The sequence below is a fragment of the Camelina sativa genome, chromosome 15 (genome assembly GCF_030686135.1).
Source record: "Camelina sativa cultivar CO46 ecotype springtype chromosome 15, ASM3068613v1".
NCBI classification, from domain to species: Eukaryota; Viridiplantae; Streptophyta; class Magnoliopsida; order Brassicales; family Brassicaceae; genus Camelina; species Camelina sativa.
Genome location: NC_141894.1, coordinates 16,174,425 through 16,193,602, shown reverse-complemented (window position 1 = coordinate 16,193,602; position 19,178 = coordinate 16,174,425). Strand labels below are relative to the sequence as shown.

The window sequence follows — 19,178 nt, the reverse complement described above, 5'->3', positions numbered from 1 at the left end:
TTTTTCCCTTTTAACCCTATTTTTGATAGGTTGCCGACACAAAACAACATAACAAATAAGGTTTAAATGTTGATGGGCCGAAGCCCAATAAAAAGCCTATAATGATATTAACATATTTTTTTTGAGTGTATTTGTTTGACTCGGGGAAAAATAAAATAAAAAAATAAATGAAGAAAGGATTAAAGAGAAGAAGAAGACGTTTAGGAAGAAGAGGTTAAGCGCTGTGTCAACCTCTTTCCTCTTAACCAATCAAATTCGCCCTTCTCCTTTCCACGGCTGGTTCTCTCTCTTTATCGCGGCGACGGCGACGGTTAAGACGACTGGTACATTATGTTGAAGCTTTGGAGATGGTACCAGCGATGCTTGACGGTTCATCCAGTGAAAACTCAGGTCATCAGTTCTGGATTTCTTTGGGGATTCGGCGATGTCACCGCTCAATACATCACTCACTCCACTGCCAAAACTCGTCTTCTTCGTCTCACCGTTAGTCATTTCTCCCGATCTCCCTCTCCCTCTCTCTTTTGACCTTCGTTTGAAGTTTTCTTTAAATTGGGGATTCTCTCCGATTCTTGATACTGTTTCATGTTTCTTTTGGTGTTGATTTTGCTGAAATTAGTTTAGGTTCGTGAATCTACATCTCGATATCTCTGGGTTTCATGATTTTTCGTATAGATTGATTTGATTCCTGTGCAATCAGTGTATTTGGGACATTTCACTGAATCGGTTAGTGTTTGAATCAAATGTATTGGTTGAAGCAGCTCGTCCTTAGACCTTGATGCTATTTCTAGAGCCTTCTTGCTCTTACATCTTTCAAGGATTAGGTCATTCATATAAGTAAGCAATAGCACTTGGATTCATTTGTTGTATGACGATTAGAAACATGCATTCACTTGTTTTCTGAGATCCCATGATTGTGTACTGTCAACCTAATGGCTCTTTCCAACAATCACAGACGTTTTAGTGCTTAGGCCAGAACGTTGTGGGCACTACAGCTTCAGTTTTCTTTTTTCAAAGCATGAAACAGCTCAAAAGAGGGGTTGATGGTGATAGGTATACTTAAAAGATAATCGTGGAGCCAGTGTGATTTTTTCACTGTGGTAGTTGTATGTTAACATTGTATTATCACTCACTATTTTGGTCCATTGGTAGAGATGTTCATGCTGTATTGTATTTATTTCTTGATTAGCAACTTTAGCCTATTGCTTACCTTCTATGGAATCATGAGATGTTTTATAGTTGTGACATCTTATGCTGCGAAAGAACCTTTAGAATTCAAGAAACCACTAACTAAGCTCAGAGTCATTTGGTACTTTGAGATGTTTTCTGGCTTATACGTTGACATTCGTTTTCCTTTAGACGGTGCGTGGTATGTAGAAATCTGTTTTCCCATTTTAAAAGATGATATCTATTTAAGTTTTGCCAATATATATTGCTTAGTTTTGGCTATATCTCGGGACTCTATTGACCTACCTCTGATCCAGCACTAAAACAGTGTTCAATATTAACAGGAAACAAATAAAGATGGTGACGCAGATGCAAAATTCAAGGTCAACTGGAAGCGAGTAGCTATCACGAGCATGTTTGGGTTTGGTTTCGTCGGACCTGTTGGCCACTTCTGGTTTGTTTTCTTCTGACCTCAGATCATTTAGTTGTAGCTTTTGTATATCCTATGCTGCGCCTCACCTAATAAAACGACACCGAATCAGATACTGAGAAAGAGTGGTTTGTAGATAGATTGATAAACCTGATATAGTTCTATATTCGGTTGCACAGGTACGAAGGCCTGGATAAATTCATAAAACTGAAGCTTCGATATGTGCCAAAGTCAACACGTTTTGTAGCTGCTAAAGTTGCAATGGATGGTCTTATCTTTGGGCCTATAGATCTACTGGTGTTCTTCACATACATGGGATACGCCACAGGCAAGAACACAGCTGAGGTGAAAGAAGGACTCAAGAGGGATTTTCTTCCGGCTCTAGCTCTTGAAGGCGGAGCATGGCCGCTTCTTCAGATTGCAAACTTCAGATATGTTCCCGTGCAATACCAGTTGCTTTACGTCAATATATTTTGCCTAGTAGACAGTGCTTTCCTCTCATGGGTCGAGCAACAGAAGGATGCAGCTTGGAAACAATGGTTTACTACTTCATTTCAACCACTGAAAGAACGAGGTGGCCACGGCGGAGTATGATCATTTTCTTTGTCATAAACTCTGAATGAAAACAAAAACGAGTGTAATTGGCGATTTTCAATATCGAAAGTTGCCTAGGATACAGATTCTTGATCAAATATTATTTCGTTTCACAAGAATTTGGTACAAGTGAATAAATGTCTGTTAGAATTGAATGAATGCAACAGGATATGGCTAAAGAAATGAGCTATGACCGCCTCCGAGTGGTACTCTTGGAATTAACACTGCAGATGCTTCAAGGCATGAACAATAACTGAAACCAATAGCCTGAAAAGCACACAGGAAATAATCAATCTATGGTTTTGGAATTGTTAAATCTGACCAAAAAAATGGTTTAAAGATGGAAATTTCTCATACAGGAACGCCAAGGAGTAATCCACAGTGATTGAGCAAGACAGGTAGGCTTCTCCTTGCAGCGGCTGGAATAAACTTTAAGGACCTGAGAGCTTTTTGTGAGGATGACGTAGAGTGATTTGTGTTCAAGCATCTTGAAAGCTCTGCTAAATATAGCCAGTCGGATTCAACCATGAGCCGAACCTCCACTGATGTAGCTGTTCTCACTGGACAATTTCCGCAGAACGCTTCATCACATTGGTGGTCACTCAAGTTCCATCTGATGAGAAACCGGTTCATGAAGTAGAGATTTTGCTCTGGCCTAAGATGTACTATATCAGAGGAAGATGCAATGTTGGTTCCATGGTCTGGTTCAGCCACTGATTTCTCTTCTGTTTTAGTTATGAACCTACTGGTTTCATCCCTCTGCAGTAGACCGATGGTTGTATAGGTTGATTCGCTTAGAAGACTGAGCTCTCTGGCTTTACTCAATACGGATCCAGATGCAACATCCAAAAATTGGACTTCAAACAATCTGCTTGGGGCCGCATGATCTGAAATAGATTTTGCTTCTGATATAATTTGTCCAAGGTCATCAGATGTAGGATTTTTCTGAGTTTCATTGAAGCAAATGTTCAAGAGTTCTGTCTTTGACGGTAAAGGACAGTCAGAAGAACAGGAAACTATAATTTTGGTACCCTTCGACCCTGGAGCCGGACTAAGGTAGCAACCAGCAGCTGTTAGAGATGTCTGAGTACCCCAAATGAAGCAAATGTCACTTAAAATAGTACGGAATAAAATCTAGAGGAGCAGAACAACATGAAAAATGCTTACCCTGCATGGACTTGAGCGGAGGTAGTTCAAAAGCAACTTTGAAGTGTTTCCTCTGATTGGTCTTTGCCGTTGAGAGATAAACTGGAGTTTCAAGAGCAAAGAAGAGTCAAGAAAATACCCAAAAGGATACGATAAATTTACCAAAGAATAAAAACTGAAGATGTAACCACCTGCAGGACCGCAGCGAGATACTTTGAGAGGCAAATGTCTTTAACTCCAGAAGGATTTAGTCTCTCTAGATCAAGAATAGCATACCCTTTCTGCCAATTCCAACATCAAAACAGATATGACTTTTGCACTTTTACCAAGTGAGACACCGTTTATACATATGAGCTTAAACTGCAATGGTCTTACATCTGTCACTGTTACAGTCTGATTTATTAACTCTGTACAAACTTTATCGACAAATGAACGGGTTCTCCTGCATTCAGAGATGACTGCTTGCAGCTCTGATTTGAAGTTACCTGAAAAGAAAAACAAGAACTTATGTTAGTCACACACATCACCATCAAGCTTTAGAGAACAAGTCCGACTTGCCTGATTGTAGATTTCCAATTGATGTTCGAATCCTATTCCGAACAAACAACTGACTACGGTTAGTAGGATCCTCAACCCAATCTTGTCTATCCCATTGACATATCTGCTAGTAAACATTATAGAATTAGTGACAAGACAACAACCATAGTGCTATAAACGACTTTGAGTTTCTAGTTTCACGAGAACCTTGTACATGTCTTCCTTCCACAAATCCAGCAGCGGACGCACTAAAAGAATAGATCGGTTCTTCATATGTTTTGCATCTAACTGCAGATTTTGGGAGAAAATCTCAGAAGCAAACGCAGTCCCTGCAAGCCCAAGTACACCACTACTACGAGATAACCTGAGAATGAATAACTCAGCCTGCATCCAACTTCAGCCAACATTTCATGAACATCTCAATATAAATTCTCAAAGAGCCATTTACCTGGTCATCTGCATGATGAGCTATAAGCAAGACCTCAATCTGTAGTCGAAAGCAAACATTCGAAATCATTTGATACCTACAAAGAAGGAAATCAAATAAACACCAAGTTTCTTCATATATGATGATTCAAATCAATGGAAATAAAACAAACATTGTAAAACCTCATTTCACGAGCTGCTTCTTGCAAGTGACCAAGCTTTGGTCTACCATCAACCCAATCACAACTTGCAATCTCACATCTGATTCCTATAAAAATTTCCCCCAAGTTACTAAAACCAACTCAAAAAGGTTAAACCTAATCTTCAAACTTACCCATTTCAGAAACTCTGGAACAGACAAGTTCAGCTTCATCTTTGCTCTCTTGTCTTAATCCATGATCCACAACTACAGCAACAAGTCCATCAATGAAACCATCTGTTTTACTAACACAACCTAATCCTTCAGTTTTCCATTTAGCAGCTAGAACACAAAGCGCCATACTATCAGGACCACCTGAAACTCCCAAAGCTGAAACCACACAAAATTGTCAAAACATTAACCAATTGAATTGAAGGAACTATTGAAAAAAAGATTAACAATTTACCAATTCGGTGGTGAGGTTTAAGTCCAGCCATTTCCATTCTTCTATTGAAAAGCTCCTTATACCTCGTTCCATCCACCGTCTCGGGAACACAGGCGTGGTTACAGAACAGTCGTGAGAATTTTGGGTGGCGGGATTGAAACGGATATGAATAAGTGAAAAGGGTTTTAGGAAGAAAGGATAATGAAACCCTAGCGATAGAGTTCGAGAGTAAAGTCGAAGACTTTCTTCCATTGGAGCATAGAGCTAAACCTCGCGCCATGTACGAACGAGCGAACTCACCGAGTTGTGTTCACTCCGAGTTTAGTTCTATTCACTTTCAAAATTTGGCTTTTTTAATTTGCTAATAAACACTAAGGTCTTTTTTTTTGGCCCTATTAAATTTTTTGTTTTGTGATTTAGTTAGAAAAAAATATGAGTAAATCATCATTTTTTTTAGCACTACATGATTGAAATTGAAATGGTTGTATATATGTAATTAGAAGAATAAGAAAGCAAATCTCAATATCGAAAAAAAAGAATGAAAGAATAATATAAAATCCAGAATCAAAGATCTCACAAACATCTAAAGAAACCAAAGAAAGAAAAAAAATGTATCAAATATCGTAGTGTAGATCAATTAGAGAGAGAGAGTAAGGCAATTTCCTTAAATCTTTACAGTTAATAAGAAGAAAAAAAATGAATCCAAAAAAAAAAGAAAAACCCTGCAATTGTTTAAAGAGAAGGTTTACTATAACCTTGACCAGGTCTTTTAATCTTCCCCATCTCCATTTCTCTTGTGGTTTGACCTTCACTGCTCGAGCCAGATGGGTACAGTCCGTAGTCACTTGTTGGATTACTGTACTCTCCCGTTGTGCCGTAGTCTTGAGTTCCAAGTGCCATTTTCCTAAACTTCTTCATGTCATCGTTGTATTGGTTCGTGTCATAGTCAGTGCTTCCTCCATATGAACTGTAGACGTTGCTGTGACCTGGTCTCATCCCTTCGTTCAGATCAGACAGTGATACATTTCCTTCTAAGGCCCGTACTATCTGCTCAGCAAAATCACTCACTCCATTAGCATTGTTTAACATGTTTTGAATGACTATATTTAGCAAAAGTGACAACAAAAGAAACTAATATGAACTAGTCAGCTTTTATTCAACCGGTGTTGTCTAGGTAGTATGGCTAGGCTATATATAAATATAATGGATACCAAACCAAACGTTTTAAGTTACCTGGCTCATGCGAGGTCTACGGCGACCTGAATGGCGTACACAAGCTGCAGCACAAGCAACCATGCGAGCCATCTCCTCTCTATCATACTCTTTATCCATCTTTGGATCAGCCAAACCCTCAAAATCTCCTTCCTCAGATGCTCGGTTAAGCAACGGTCGTGCCTGTTCGACCATCAATCACACATAGCTTTTGCTTCAGTCAACAGTTAAATTGTAAGAAGTCAGAAGTTTAGATTATATGTAGTGGTAGTGTACCCAGTCAACTAAGCTGTCATCTACATAGACATTTTTTGCATCAACAGGGCGCCTCCCAGTGATAAGCTCCAAAAGGACAACTCCAAATGAGAAAACGTCAGACTTCTCTGTGAGCTTTCCGCTTGCAGCATATTCTGGAGCCAAATACCTATATAATCCCAAAACCAAAAGTTTCATAACTTGTACAATGATGAGGATCACATACATTGTTCAAACTACATAAATGTACAAAATTTAGTAGATTCAAGATGATATTTACCCAAAGGTTCCCATCACGCGAGTAGACACATGAGTGTTTGTATCAGAAGCAATCTTAGCAAGACCAAAGTCAGCAACCTGAAAGATAGAAGAGCTTCTTCAGTGACAAAAAATTACAAAAAAAACACTTCACAAACATATCGAATAAAGACGATGTCACACCTTAGCTTCAAACTTGAAATCCATAAGTATATTTGCCGCCTTAATATCACGGTGAATGATTTTCGGATTGCCTGCATATATATATACATTTACATCATAAACAAACAAAGACTGTATTTATCAAACATCTGTACATACACAAGTTTTAAGTTTCTAGACTTACAATCTTCATGAAGATATGAAAGTCCTTTAGCAGATCCAAGAGCAATCTTCAATCTAGTACTCCATTCCATCGTAGGCCTTCCTTTCTCTACAACAAATTCAATTCATCACTAACTGAAAAACAACAAAGCAATGTACTAAAAAGCACAAGAAAAGAGTTGAGTTTTGTGTCTAACCATGAAGGTGAAACTCAAGATTGTTGTTAGGAACAAACTCATAGACAAGTAATCTCTGAGCACCAGCCATGCAATAACCAATAAGAGAAACCAAATGCCTGTGGTGAACTCTGCTAATGATCTCAACCTCAGCTTGAAACTCTCTCTCTCCCTGACCACTCCCAGCTTTCAATTGTTTCACAGCAACTTCTTTCCCACTTGGCAATACACCTTTGTGCACATACCCGAACCCGCCTTGTCCTAACAAATTAGCCTCAGAGAAGCCATTAGTAGCTCTTGACAGCTCCTCATAAGTGAAAGTGCTTTTGGAAAAGCCTAACACTAGCCCTGGAGATGGTGGAGGAAGCACCGGGAGATCCGAATAGTCAGAGCCGCCGCTGCTGCTCATGAATGCCGGTGGTGGTGGAGGCGGAGGAGGAGGTTGTTGTCGTGGTGGAGAAGGAAGCTTAGGTGGTGGTGGCAATGACGACACTACGTGGTTATCTGACGGTCGTGATGCGTTCTGTTGTTGCCAATACTGTTGCTGTCCACCGTAAGGTCCTCCAGCTGATAAAAACCAACATCAAAATCTCTGTAAATTTCGTAGCAAAGTTTGGATCTTTTCTACAAAACTAATCTCAGATTTGCGAAATTAGTATCGGAATTGAACATAATTATAATTAAAGATTCGATTTTTAATTTCGTAAAAATGAGATCTTTTGCGTTTTTTGTTACCTTTGGGACCAGAAGGAGGAGGAGCGTAGTAAGCAGCTTCATCATCGTATCGTCTTCTTCGTTTCTTCTTACAGAAAAGACAAATCAGAGTCAGTACAACAAGCGCAACAACTCCACCAATGGCGATTCCGACCACAACTCCTGTTGATAAACCATCGGAAGAATCAGACGGCGGCGAGGGTTTAGAGCCTGATGATGGGTAGTTAGATGGAGTTCGAGGAGTAGGTCCTGGTGGAGGTGGAGGGCTTGATCCAGGTGTGGTGGGAGAAGGAGGAGATGGAGTGACGGGAGCGGGGGGAGAAGGCTGAGGAAGAGGAGGAGTTGAAGGTCCAGGAGGAGGGGAAAGAGAAGGAGGAGGAGAGGTTGTGTTAGTAGAAGGAGATGGCGGCGTAGGAGGAGGAGAAGAAGGAGGAGGAGAAGGAGGAGTTGTGGTTGGAGGTGGAGAAGGGGCTGGAGGAGGAGTGGGGGTTGTTGAGTTTGTGGAAGGAGACGGTGGAGATGTGCCGGGCGACGGCGCTGAGGACATTTTTGCTTCGATCTAATCAAATCAATAAAGAATCTTTCTTTCACGAGAAAGAAGAAGAAAAAGAAGAAGAAGAGAATGTGAAAAAGGTAGGACAAGAGAGAGAGGTAGTGATCTGGTGCCACCGAAACTAGAAGAGAGAGTTTAGAGTTTTGGACAATGGAGTTATGTTTTTGTGTTCCATCCAAAAACACGATTCATCCGCGTTACTTCTTCTTTCTTTCTTTCTTCTCATTACCAAAAAATAAAACACATATCCGCGTCAAAATTTAGTTTTGGTAGATTGTCAAAAAAAAAAAATATATAGTTTTGGTATGTTTTTTAATTATTTGAATGTACGACAAATTAGAATTTATTATTTTTGACCAAAGAGAAAATATTTCTTTCCAAATTATTCAGTCATTAGAAAAACTTTTTTTTCTTTCCAATAGGTAATTATATTTTAAAGTGTCTAGATCGAAGAGTTGAGGAACTGAATAAATTCGAAAGTTACTTTTTAGTATTTTTTCTTTTGAAAAGGGAAAGTGGATATGTCGTTTGAGACAATCTACCTTTGCGTAATGAGATGTAGACTGAAAAAAATCTACACATTTAATGAAAAAACACTGAATAATTCGGTTTTTATTGGACCAGTAAGAAGTAGAAACAACAATAAAGTTTAGATCCTCTTCCATATATTTTTTTTGGGGCTATTGATTCTCTTACGATCTTGACATAAGTGCATGAAATAGAACCACACAAACATACTTATGATGTGCAGAAAGAAAAAAAATATACTTTACTATGTTACCAAATTATAAATACTATAATGGTCAAAGTTATTAGTACACTACATAAGTTAAGCAATTTAAGAGAAGCTTTTTTATTTAGTCAGCTCATAAATTAGGCAATTAGACTTTTCATAGTATCAAATTTCATTACATATTTTCTTATTATAGAAAAAAATAAACGATTGAGAATGCGTAATAATAATTTGTTTGAATGTGTGGGAAAAATAGTTGGGATTCTTCTACTTGCTCTAAAGCAAAGGAAGAAACAGCTGGAGTGCACTAGCACAAATTCAAGGGCCAAGGCCACCTATTACATTGACGTTTCCTCTAATTTATTACCATTACTAAGCCACAAAGTACTCCATTAAAACTTGATTTAAGGTTCTTAACAACACGTCAATTATGGCCAGTCCAGATAATAATGTTTTTGCACTTCAGGTAATAAAAATAATACTAGTATAAGTTTATGAAAATATTAATCATTGTATTGGGTCCTAATCCTTATCATTCGATTTTTAATGTTAGTTTATGTAAACAACCGACGACAGACGCCAAAATCTATGGATAAATTACAAATTCAACGCGGCGTAATTGCGGTGATGATTTGTTTAAATTAGTATAGTCAATTTTGTTATACATATGCCAGAGATATTTTGGTTCGCATATAATTGAACAGATTTGATTTTCAATAAAATATTCAAATAACTCAAATTGAACTGATTTATATTCATTTTTCTGTTTTTTTTTATTAATTCATTTAGTAGTCAAATTGAAGCATATGTTGTAACTCAAAAACTATTATAGTGATTTTGAGAGTAAATACTCAAAATATTATTTGAAGAAGACGATTTACGTTTTAAACATGATATTATTATGAACATCAAAAAAGATTATGTTAAAGATATCGAACTTCCACAGTTTATTTATATATATATATATATATATATATATATATATAAAAAGAGATGTACGCGAAAAGGTGGTAAAGTCTCATATTAATATATAAAAACTCTCAATATATAAAGTTTTACCGAAATTTATTTTTTGAGAGGGCTGAGGTGGTCATGGATATCGATCATGGCTAGTAGTCCCAAAGTAAGAATATATCCAAATCCAATAGCTCTTCTCTTCATCATCTACTTATGTTGTCTAGTACCAACTAGATTAACTGGTAGCTTAAATCGATTGTCCCAAAAATGATTATAACTTTATATCGTTTTCTTCGCATTTTTTGTTTTTATGTCTCATATTTTGCTTATGATATTCATAGTAAACAAATATAAAGCAGTAAGTAACGATGATAATTTGGTTTCTAGTGTAGGTGGACGGTGAACCTTGTAAGAAGGGAGATAAGAGTCTAATTCTATTGGTTGGGCATGTGTGTCTTGGGTTGTGCCTTTGTGTGGAGGGGGATATCTTGTCTTTGTCACGAGAGGAATGAGTGAAATAATTAAAATGATCATATATTGCCCGTGCAAAGGTCAATTGTTATAAGAAACGAACAAAAATAAAATGCCTCCGTTTAAATTATACAAAATAAAAACGTTTGTAAAAATTAACCACATTGTGATATAACAAAAAATAAAAATAAAGAGAAACTGAAACGAAATATTAGTTCTTAAACATTAACATAATATAATTTGATAACTTCAGTCATATAAAAAAAAGTAGAATAAATAGAGATAGCAAATAAAAACTAGTTTTAATTTGGTAAAAAGACGTTGAAAGAAAATTTGTCACTATGTTACCATAGAATCAGAAGATGAGAAAACCTTAACGACAAAATAGAAATTGAACAACTTATATTATGCAATTCTAAGTGAAGAGAGAGACTTGTGTGACACCTCACCCATGGCTGCCAAAACACCTGTTTAGTATTCCCTTTCCTTATATAATAGCCCACAAAACGATCATAACTTTTTTATTGATACACATATCACTTGCAAACTTTTTCTTCTTCTTCTCCATGTCCTGTCTATAAAAGAAAAGTAAAATAAAAATGGCGACTTTGGAGGAAAAAGTATACCATACTAAAAGCTATCTCACTATGCTAGGTACTAGTCACAATGTTAGACCAAGCCCAAGGGTAAATCAACTAATGAGGTTCTAAAACACGAACATTAAGATTAAGATTTATCACCCCGATATATACATTTAAAGGGTGCTTCATTATCAAACACATATGGTTGTAGTCTTGTAGACATAATTTTCGAGAGTGTTTCGTATCATGCATCACAGTTCTGTTTTTTGATGCGATATTAATCGTCTATGAGGTGATTTGTATGCTAAATCGTTTTTCATTCATGAAGGTTAAAATTTATCAACTGATCTATAAATGTATACGAAAATTTAAAATTTTCTTAAGAAAATAACAATATTCTCATATAAACTATAGGACAAGATATATTTAACACCAATTAATCATATATCTTTATATACTTATTTAAGCAATGTTGTTAAAATTTAATCCTACTATCATGTGGCATATTACAAAAAAAATGTCATTATATTTTAATTAATTTAATAACTAACAAAAGAAATTTTTATATTGGTTTACAAAATAATAAAATAATATTTTTGAAATTATTTAACAGATTCTATTTATTGCTTTAGTAATTTTAGGAAATAATAACAAGCTATTCTGAACAACTATAAAACTTAATTTTATTTAAAAAATAAGATTAAATATTTGCATATCTAAATTATTTAATAATGATAGATATATTTTAAAACTAAGATACAACATTTTTTAATTTAAAAATATCTCCATATATTTATTTAAGCAATGTTGTTAGAATTTTAACCAGCTTTGATGTGGCATATTATGAAAATGCTATTGCATTTTAATTAATCTAAAAACTAACAAAAGAAAAGTTTATATTGGTTTACAAAATAAGAAAACAATATTTTTGAAATTATTTAACAGAATCTATTTATTGTTTCATAAATCTTAGGAAAAAATAACAAACTATTTAATGGGTGAGTTAGTGTTTAAAAAAGAAAATAGTGTGTTTTGCTATGAGGGTGAAAAAAATGCGATCTAGGGTTTTTTGCTTTTTACGCAAGGTATGCTGCCGCCGGTGGCTGGAGATTCTCTTTCGGTTGATGGCTCACAAAAGACTGTAGGGATCGAGGAGGGGGAGGTTCTGTCGGTCAGTGAAGCTGTTTTTGTGTCGGGGGTTTTGAATGTGCAGAGCGAGGAGGGTGGGGTAAGTATAGAGAAGATGACAGTCCAGGGGACGAAAGGGAAGGTTACTGAGAATGCGGTTACGGAGACGAGGGTCGGGAGTACTATGTCGCGTGATGCGCAACATAAACAGAAGCGCTTGTGGGTCTCCATGGTTAAGGAACCAGCGGGGATGGAGAAGGTAGATTTGGCGGTAGAGGATGTTGATGGTATGCCAACAGTTAGGATACCAGACAGGGTTTTTGAGGAAGCTCAACTACTCTGGAAAGATTTTCTTATCAGGAAATTTTTAGCAAAGGCTCATTTTGTGGGTGGTATTCATGCCCTAGTGAACAAAATTTGGACATTGGGGGATAAAACTATTAAGATTGAGGTGTTTGTGGTGGATACCTATACAGTGCGCTTTCGGATTAGGGATGTGCGTACTCGTGAGCGGGTTCTAAGGTGTGGTATGTGGAATCTATGTGGAGTTCCAGTGGTTCTCACTAAATGGAGTCCAATTGTTGATACAAAACAAGAAGAATTAACTCATGTTCCCCTTTGGGTCATAGTTAAAAATGTACCTGCAAAGTACTTTTCTTGGAAGGTATTAAGTGCTATTACGAGTCTACTAGGTGTACCAAAAAAGTTGCACCCTGATACAGAGGCATGTAAGTCGTTTGAGGAGGTGGATTTAACAAAGAACTTTCCTAAACATATGTCTTTTAAATCCGGGAAGGGAGGCGATACTGTTGTGGAGTTTTTCTACCCATGGTTACCCCCACGGTGCATTGACTGCTCCAAATGGGGACACACGAACTCATACTGTTTGAAAAAAGGAAAGCATGGAGAGATTGTTAATGTAGAGGACAAGGAGCGGGATTGGTGTACACCTACTACAGGAGGTAAGATCCAGAACCAAGCGGAAGTTATCACGGTCATATCATGAGAAGAGAATGGCGTCGTTACACAGGCTTCCTCTCATGTTGTTAATGTAGAGGACAAGGAGCAGGATTGGTGTACACCTACTAAGGGGATTCGTAGTCCAGGTAAACAGTTAGATATAAGTCAGGTCGATGCTTCAAAGCTTTCAAACTCCTTTTCATGTCTTAGTGAAAAGGAAGAGGAAGGAGAGGATGTTATACCCGATTTGGAACAGAGTCTCGATCTTACTCAACAGCCTGGTGGTGGGGATCCTACGGCTATCGTGCCTACGGCTATCGTGCCTACGGCTGATCAGGGAGGAACTGAGACAGCCAAGATACCCATGGGGGTGACGCTCTGGCCCTCTCTTCCACGCGCTTTGAAGGAAAGCCATAAATTTATCTCGTAAACCAGCACACAGAGTACTAGGCCTCCTCCTAGTAATCTGTCAACACGTAAAACTTCCAAAGATCTCTGATGTCCGGGTTTTTCTGGAATGTCATAGGCTTCAACAAGAAGGAGAAGCACCGTGTGGTACGAGAGTGGATGACTCGTGGTAATTTTGATTTTGATTGTTTGATTGAAAAAAAGGTTAAGGAACGTAGATCAAGTCGTGTTATTGACTCAGTGTTTGCTAATTGGTCTTTTATGGCTAATTATGAAGAGCATCGAATGGGAAAAATCTGGATAGTTTGGAAGAATAATGTGCGCATTACACCAGTGTTTAAAACCTCACAACTCATTACGGTCTCAGTATGTGTTGAAGGGAAGGAGGATTTCTTTGTCATTTTTGTTTACGCGTCCAACTTAGTTGCAGAGCGTAAGTAGCTTTGGAGTGAATTACGACATCATCACTCATCTCCACTCTTTCATGGCCGAGCTTGGCTTATCTGTGGGGATTTCAATGAAATCTTGGATAATGAGGATCACTCTCTATATGATGTTAATCCTTTTATCCTAGCAGGCATGAGGGATTTTGAGGACCTTGTCAATTTTTGCGAACTAGTTGATATGAGTTATTAGGGTCAGCGATTTACATGGTGTAACAAACGTCAGGAGGGGGTAATTTGTAAGAAACTAGACCGAGTGTTGGTTAATCAGGAATGGTTTCAGCAGTATGGTCAGTCATATTCTGTTTTCGAGCCTGGGGGATGCTCAGACCACTTACGTTGCAGCTTTTATCTCTCTACGGTGAAGTCGAAAGTGAAGAGGCCATTTAAATTTATAAATGCAGTCACAAAACAGCCAGAGTTCCTCTCTCAACTGGCTGGACGATGGCAAGAGTCACCCGCTCTTTTCCATTCCACCTCTGCGATGCATCGTTTCTCAAAATCATTAAAAGGACTTAAACCACATCTTCGGAGCATGGGCAAGAAACTGGTGGCAAACATTACTGTCCGCACAAAGGAGGCATATGACACTCTTTGCACTCTGCAGGAGCGGACTATGACCTTTCCTTCCTCTCAGGTTATACAGGACGAGGCTGATGCATATGCGAAGTGGCGAAGATTGACTGATATTGAAGAACGGTACCTGCAACAAAAAGCAAAGTTGCATTGGCTGAAGGTTGGTGATCAAAATAATAAGGCTTTCTATGCGTCTGCTAAGATTAGGGAATCGAGAAATAATATAAAGGAGATTCAATGTGGAGATGGAAGGGTCGTCACTGATCATGATCACATCAAAGAGGAAGCGGTAAGACATTTTCGAGATTTTCTCACTTTTTCCCCTGCTGACTATGTCGAATGGACTATTGAGGAGTTGTCGGACCTTCTGAGTTTTAAATGTGATCCTACTGACAAATCTATGCTCACTATAGAGGTTACCAAGGAGGAAATTAAAAAGGTTCTGTTTGCGATGCGCACAAACAAATCTCTAGGCCCTGATGGCTTCACTGTGGAGTTCTTTAGCAGTGCAATCCTTCTTCCGGACAGGCTTTCTACCTAAGGGGGTCAACTATACTATTTTAGCTCTTATACCAAAGAAGACAAAGGCAATGACAATGAAAGATTATAGGCCAATTTCATGTTGCAATGTCTTGCACAATGTCATTTCCAAGATTCTTGCTACAAGACTCAAAGGTATCCTTCCCAAATTCATCTCTCCTAATCAATCAGCCTTTATCAAGGACAAATTGCTGATGGAGAAGGTACTTCTTGCCACAGAGCTTGTCAAAGACTACCATAAAGACTCCATCTATCCTCGTTGTGCCATGAAAATCGATATTTCAAAAGCTTTTGACTCAGTGCAGTGGGGTTTCCTACTGAATACGTTAAGAGCTCTTGACTTTCCTGATCAATTCGTCAACTGGATTCAAACGTGTATCACCTCTGCATCATTTTCTATTCAAGTAAATGGAGAACTTGCGGGTTATTTTCAAAGCAAGAGAGGCTTGAGACAAAGTTGCTCGCTGAGTCCTTATTTTTTTGTCATCTGCATGAATGTGTTGTCTCGCCAGATTGACAAAGCGGCCTTGAATAAGCAGTTTGAGTACCACCCGAAATGCCAATTGCTTCATCTCACTCATCTCAGTTTTGCGGATGATTTAATGGTTTTTACTGCTGGAAATAAGAGTTCAGTCGAGGGTGTTCTGGAGGTTTTCGATGATTTTGCCTATCACTCAAGACTGCAGATTAGTCTTGAGAAGTCAACCTTGTTTATGGCAAGAATAGCTCCGGATAAAGAAACGGAGATTCTGCAACAGTTCCCCTTCGCGTCGGGTGTGTTACCGGTTTGATACCTTGGTCTACCTCTACTCTCTAAACGCATGTCTGAAGCTGATTATCTCCCTCTCTTGGAAAGGATAAGTTCACAAATAAGTTCCTGGACAGCTAGGTCGCTCTCTTTTGCAGGCAGGTTACAGCTGCTAAGTTCGGTGATTTTTAGTTTAACAAACTTTTGGATCTCTCTTTTTAGACTTCCAAAAGCTTGTATAAAGGAAATAGACAAATTATTCTCTGCTTTTTTGTGGTCTGGTCCTACTCTAAACACCAAAAAAGCAAAAGTAGCCTAGACTGAGGTCTGTTTACCTAAGAAAGAAGGCCTGCACTCCATAGAAGAAGCAAATAAAGTAAGTATGTTGAAACTGATATGGAGAATTCTGTCTGCTAAAGATTCTTTGTGGGTGGATTGGGTCAAGCGATGTCTTATCCGGAGTGGCTCGTTGTGGGCAGAGAAATTGATCTCCCCCACTGGCTCTTGGATATGGAACAAGATCTTAAAATATAGGAACTTAGCGGCACAGTTTCATAAGGTGGAAGTTAAGAATGGTGAATCAACTTCTTTTTGGTTTGACAACTGGAGCTCTATGGGATGTTTACATGACCAACTTGGAGATAGAGGGACAATAACACTAGGTGTATCTACAGCAAGCACTATGGCCGAGGTCATGGTCATGCCGCGACACCGACGACACAAACATCCTGTACTCAATCAAGTGGAGGAGGAGATACAGTACCACAAGTTGAGAAGAACTGCAGAACGGGACGTCACCCTTTGGAAAGGCAGAAACAGTGTGTATCGCAAGACTTTCATGACCAAAGAAACTTGGTCTCTCATTCGGGTTGCTCGACCAACAATGGCTAACTACAAAGCAGTTTGGTTCCCGTTCTGCACTCTGAAGTATGCTTTTATAACTTGGTTGGCGATGAAGAACAGGCTTTCAACTGGAGACAGGATGCAAAACTGGAACCAAAATGTCAATACAAGCTGCACTTTCTGCAACAACCCCATGGAAACAATCGACCACCTGTTTTTCCAATGTTCCTTTGCACAGACGGTATGGGAGAAGCTCACTAGAGGTCTGCTCTTGCACAAGTACACTGCAGAATGGCGAGACATCGCAACACTGATTGGTGGAAATGAGCTTGATAAGAAGTCACGCTTCATCATCGGATACACATTTCAGAATACTCTGTATCTCCTTTGGAGAGAAAGGAATGATAGACGTCATGGCAACCAACCATCGCCGGCAGAGAAGCTGGTCAAGCTCATAGACAAAAACGTTCGGAACAGGTTGAGTACGATCGGGAACAAAGAGGATACCACGATACAGATGTGGTTTGCGACAAGATCCTATTAAGACCATAGCATAATCTTTCTAATTTTTTAGAAATGTTTTGAGAAAAAGGCTTTGCTCTGCATTGTAAAACGTTTATTTTTCTTTGAATATAATTTAACATTAAATTATTTAATTGAAAAAAAACTATTTTAATTGGCTAAAACTTATGTTTTTATACACAATATTCACTATATAAACAATACTAAGTGTATAATGTTGACAATATGCATATACATAATCTAATTTTAATTTTCATATACATAATCTAACCATTTGTGAATACAAAAAGATTGATCACTGCAAAATTTTATATTTATTAGATACATTTTTTCTCTTGAATTTTATATAGCTCTTGGAAAAAGGAAACAAAATCACTACCTCTAAAAGTATGTTTTAATCATAATTCATCAATTTGTAATACCAGATCACGGGTCAATACAAATTTTGTTTAGTTTTTTTTTAGACTTTACCGAATTTATAATTAACGAATTTGATATTTCACTCAAACCAAAATAGTAGTATCGATTATGGGTCAAAATTGGAGTATGAAACAAGTAAATTAAATATATAATTTTATAAAATGTATAGGATAAATAAAAATTTTATTATTATTTTGTAACAAACAAATCCAAATTTACGTAAATATTTCTCCATGCGATACAGCGTGGGTCACTAACTAGTTCTAATTATTATTATTATTATTATTATTACCTGTTCGGTAAAAATAATTCATCGACTAACCAACGTATGACAGTTGCTAAACCATGTAAACCATGTGGTTGGTTGTCTAAAAGAGCTAAAAGGTTATTGATGATATTTAACCGGTTGTTAAGAGGACTGGTTCGTTTGATGGAAGGTTCTAGACAACGTCCTAAAGATCATAAACAACCTGCAGAAAGACCTATCGACATATACAACAAGCCCAAACCTTTACCTTGGTGGACAAACAACCGACAAGCAATTGGAAACTTACCATAAATAAATTAGGAAGTTATCAAAGGAAAAAGGAAAGGAAGAAGGCGGTTCCTACAAAGAATCTATATATACATTTTTGAAGTACATTTTGGGTTTTACTCTTTTATTGTACTTATTTACAAAATTAAACCCTTAAAATTTCCAAAAATAACATTACTCCAGATTTTGTTTCCTAAATATATTACATACCATTTCAACTAAAAAATACAACAAAATCAATTTGGAAACAGAAACTATGAAGATATTTAACCACACTTTCTATTGTGTATTGAAGATATTCGATCTCTGAATCATTTGCAAACAAAGAAAACAACAATTTGATTCCTATTTTATTTTCCAAAACCTATGGGCTTTGATTCTTAACGTAAGAAAAACTTTGATTCACATTTATTTAAATTTTATAATTAATATATATAAACTTATAAAATTTTAAAATATTACGAATATGTAAAATTTTAAAAAATTAAATACTATTTAATATGGTTATATAATAGATGAGTTATAAAGAGGACATTTTGGAATTAATAAAATATCATTAAATTTTTGCTAACACGGCTTAAATCCTCATTTTATTATTTGTCAAAACTATTAATATTAGAATATTTGACATATAAAATTAAGTTGATTTAACTAAGATTGTGTAAAATAATTAAATCATTAAAAAAAATATAACTTAATCATAGCGTAAAAATGACTTATTATGTATTTAAATCCCTTATTTTTTGTTATAATAATTAAAAATTAAAATAGAATCTCAAACACTAAACAAAACAAACTAACTATAACAAAAAATGGTCATGAAGTATATTATGGGTTAAAAAAAATAATATAAACATTTAACCGCACGAACGGCAGGAAATTTAGTTATTGCTCTATTTGCAAAATATCTAATATTTAAATAACAAATACAATATAAAAT

General features: G+C 37.0%; 4 protein-coding genes across 5 annotated transcripts; 2 read left to right on the top strand and 2 right to left on the bottom strand.

Moving 5' to 3' along the window:
- Positions 1–127: 127 nt before the first annotated feature.
- On the top strand, positions 128–2,304 carry LOC104747008 (uncharacterized). Its single transcript, XM_010468570.3, has 3 exons — positions 128–483; positions 1,509–1,618; positions 1,774–2,304. Exons 1-3 carry the CDS (start codon positions 331–333, stop codon positions 2,186–2,188), a joined length of 678 nt encoding a protein of 225 aa, XP_010466872.1. The 5' UTR covers positions 128–330; the 3' UTR covers positions 2,189–2,304.
- LOC104747009 (uncharacterized) lies at positions 2,250–5,402 on the bottom strand. Of its 2 annotated transcripts, none has more exons than XM_087488088.1 (11): positions 4,903–5,402; positions 4,632–4,826; positions 4,481–4,565; positions 4,320–4,395; positions 4,079–4,235; positions 3,893–3,995; positions 3,710–3,819; positions 3,526–3,615; positions 3,356–3,436; positions 2,546–3,271; positions 2,250–2,455 (listed from the first exon to the last, which is right to left on the bottom strand). In XM_087488088.1, the coding sequence occupies exons 4-11, from the start codon at positions 4,331–4,333 to the stop codon at positions 2,363–2,365; spliced, it is 1,374 nt and encodes a 457-aa protein (XP_087344214.1). In that variant the 5' UTR covers positions 4,334–4,395; positions 4,481–4,565; positions 4,632–4,826; positions 4,903–5,402; the 3' UTR covers positions 2,250–2,362. The 2 variants fall into 2 exon arrangements, with proteins under 2 accessions (XP_087344214.1, XP_010466873.1); XM_010468571.3 differs by having other exon boundaries at positions 4,079–4,255; positions 4,903–5,251.
- Positions 5,403–5,404: 2 nt separating this feature from the next.
- Positions 5,405–8,765, bottom strand: LOC104747007 (proline-rich receptor-like protein kinase PERK1). Its single transcript, XM_010468568.3, has 8 exons — positions 7,842–8,765; positions 7,128–7,673; positions 6,953–7,039; positions 6,790–6,860; positions 6,629–6,705; positions 6,370–6,517; positions 6,115–6,276; positions 5,405–5,928 (listed from the first exon to the last, which is right to left on the bottom strand). The coding sequence occupies exons 1-8, from the start codon at positions 8,365–8,367 to the stop codon at positions 5,614–5,616; spliced, it is 1,932 nt and encodes a 643-aa protein (XP_010466870.1). The 5' UTR covers positions 8,368–8,765; the 3' UTR covers positions 5,405–5,613.
- A 7,535-nt stretch (positions 8,766–16,300) lies between these two features.
- On the top strand, positions 16,301–17,305 carry LOC147926717 (uncharacterized). Its single transcript, XM_087487179.1, has one exon. The coding sequence runs from the start codon at positions 16,301–16,303 to the stop codon at positions 17,303–17,305; it is 1,005 nt and encodes a 334-aa protein (XP_087343305.1).
- The last annotated feature ends 1,873 nt before the right edge of the window (positions 17,306–19,178 follow it).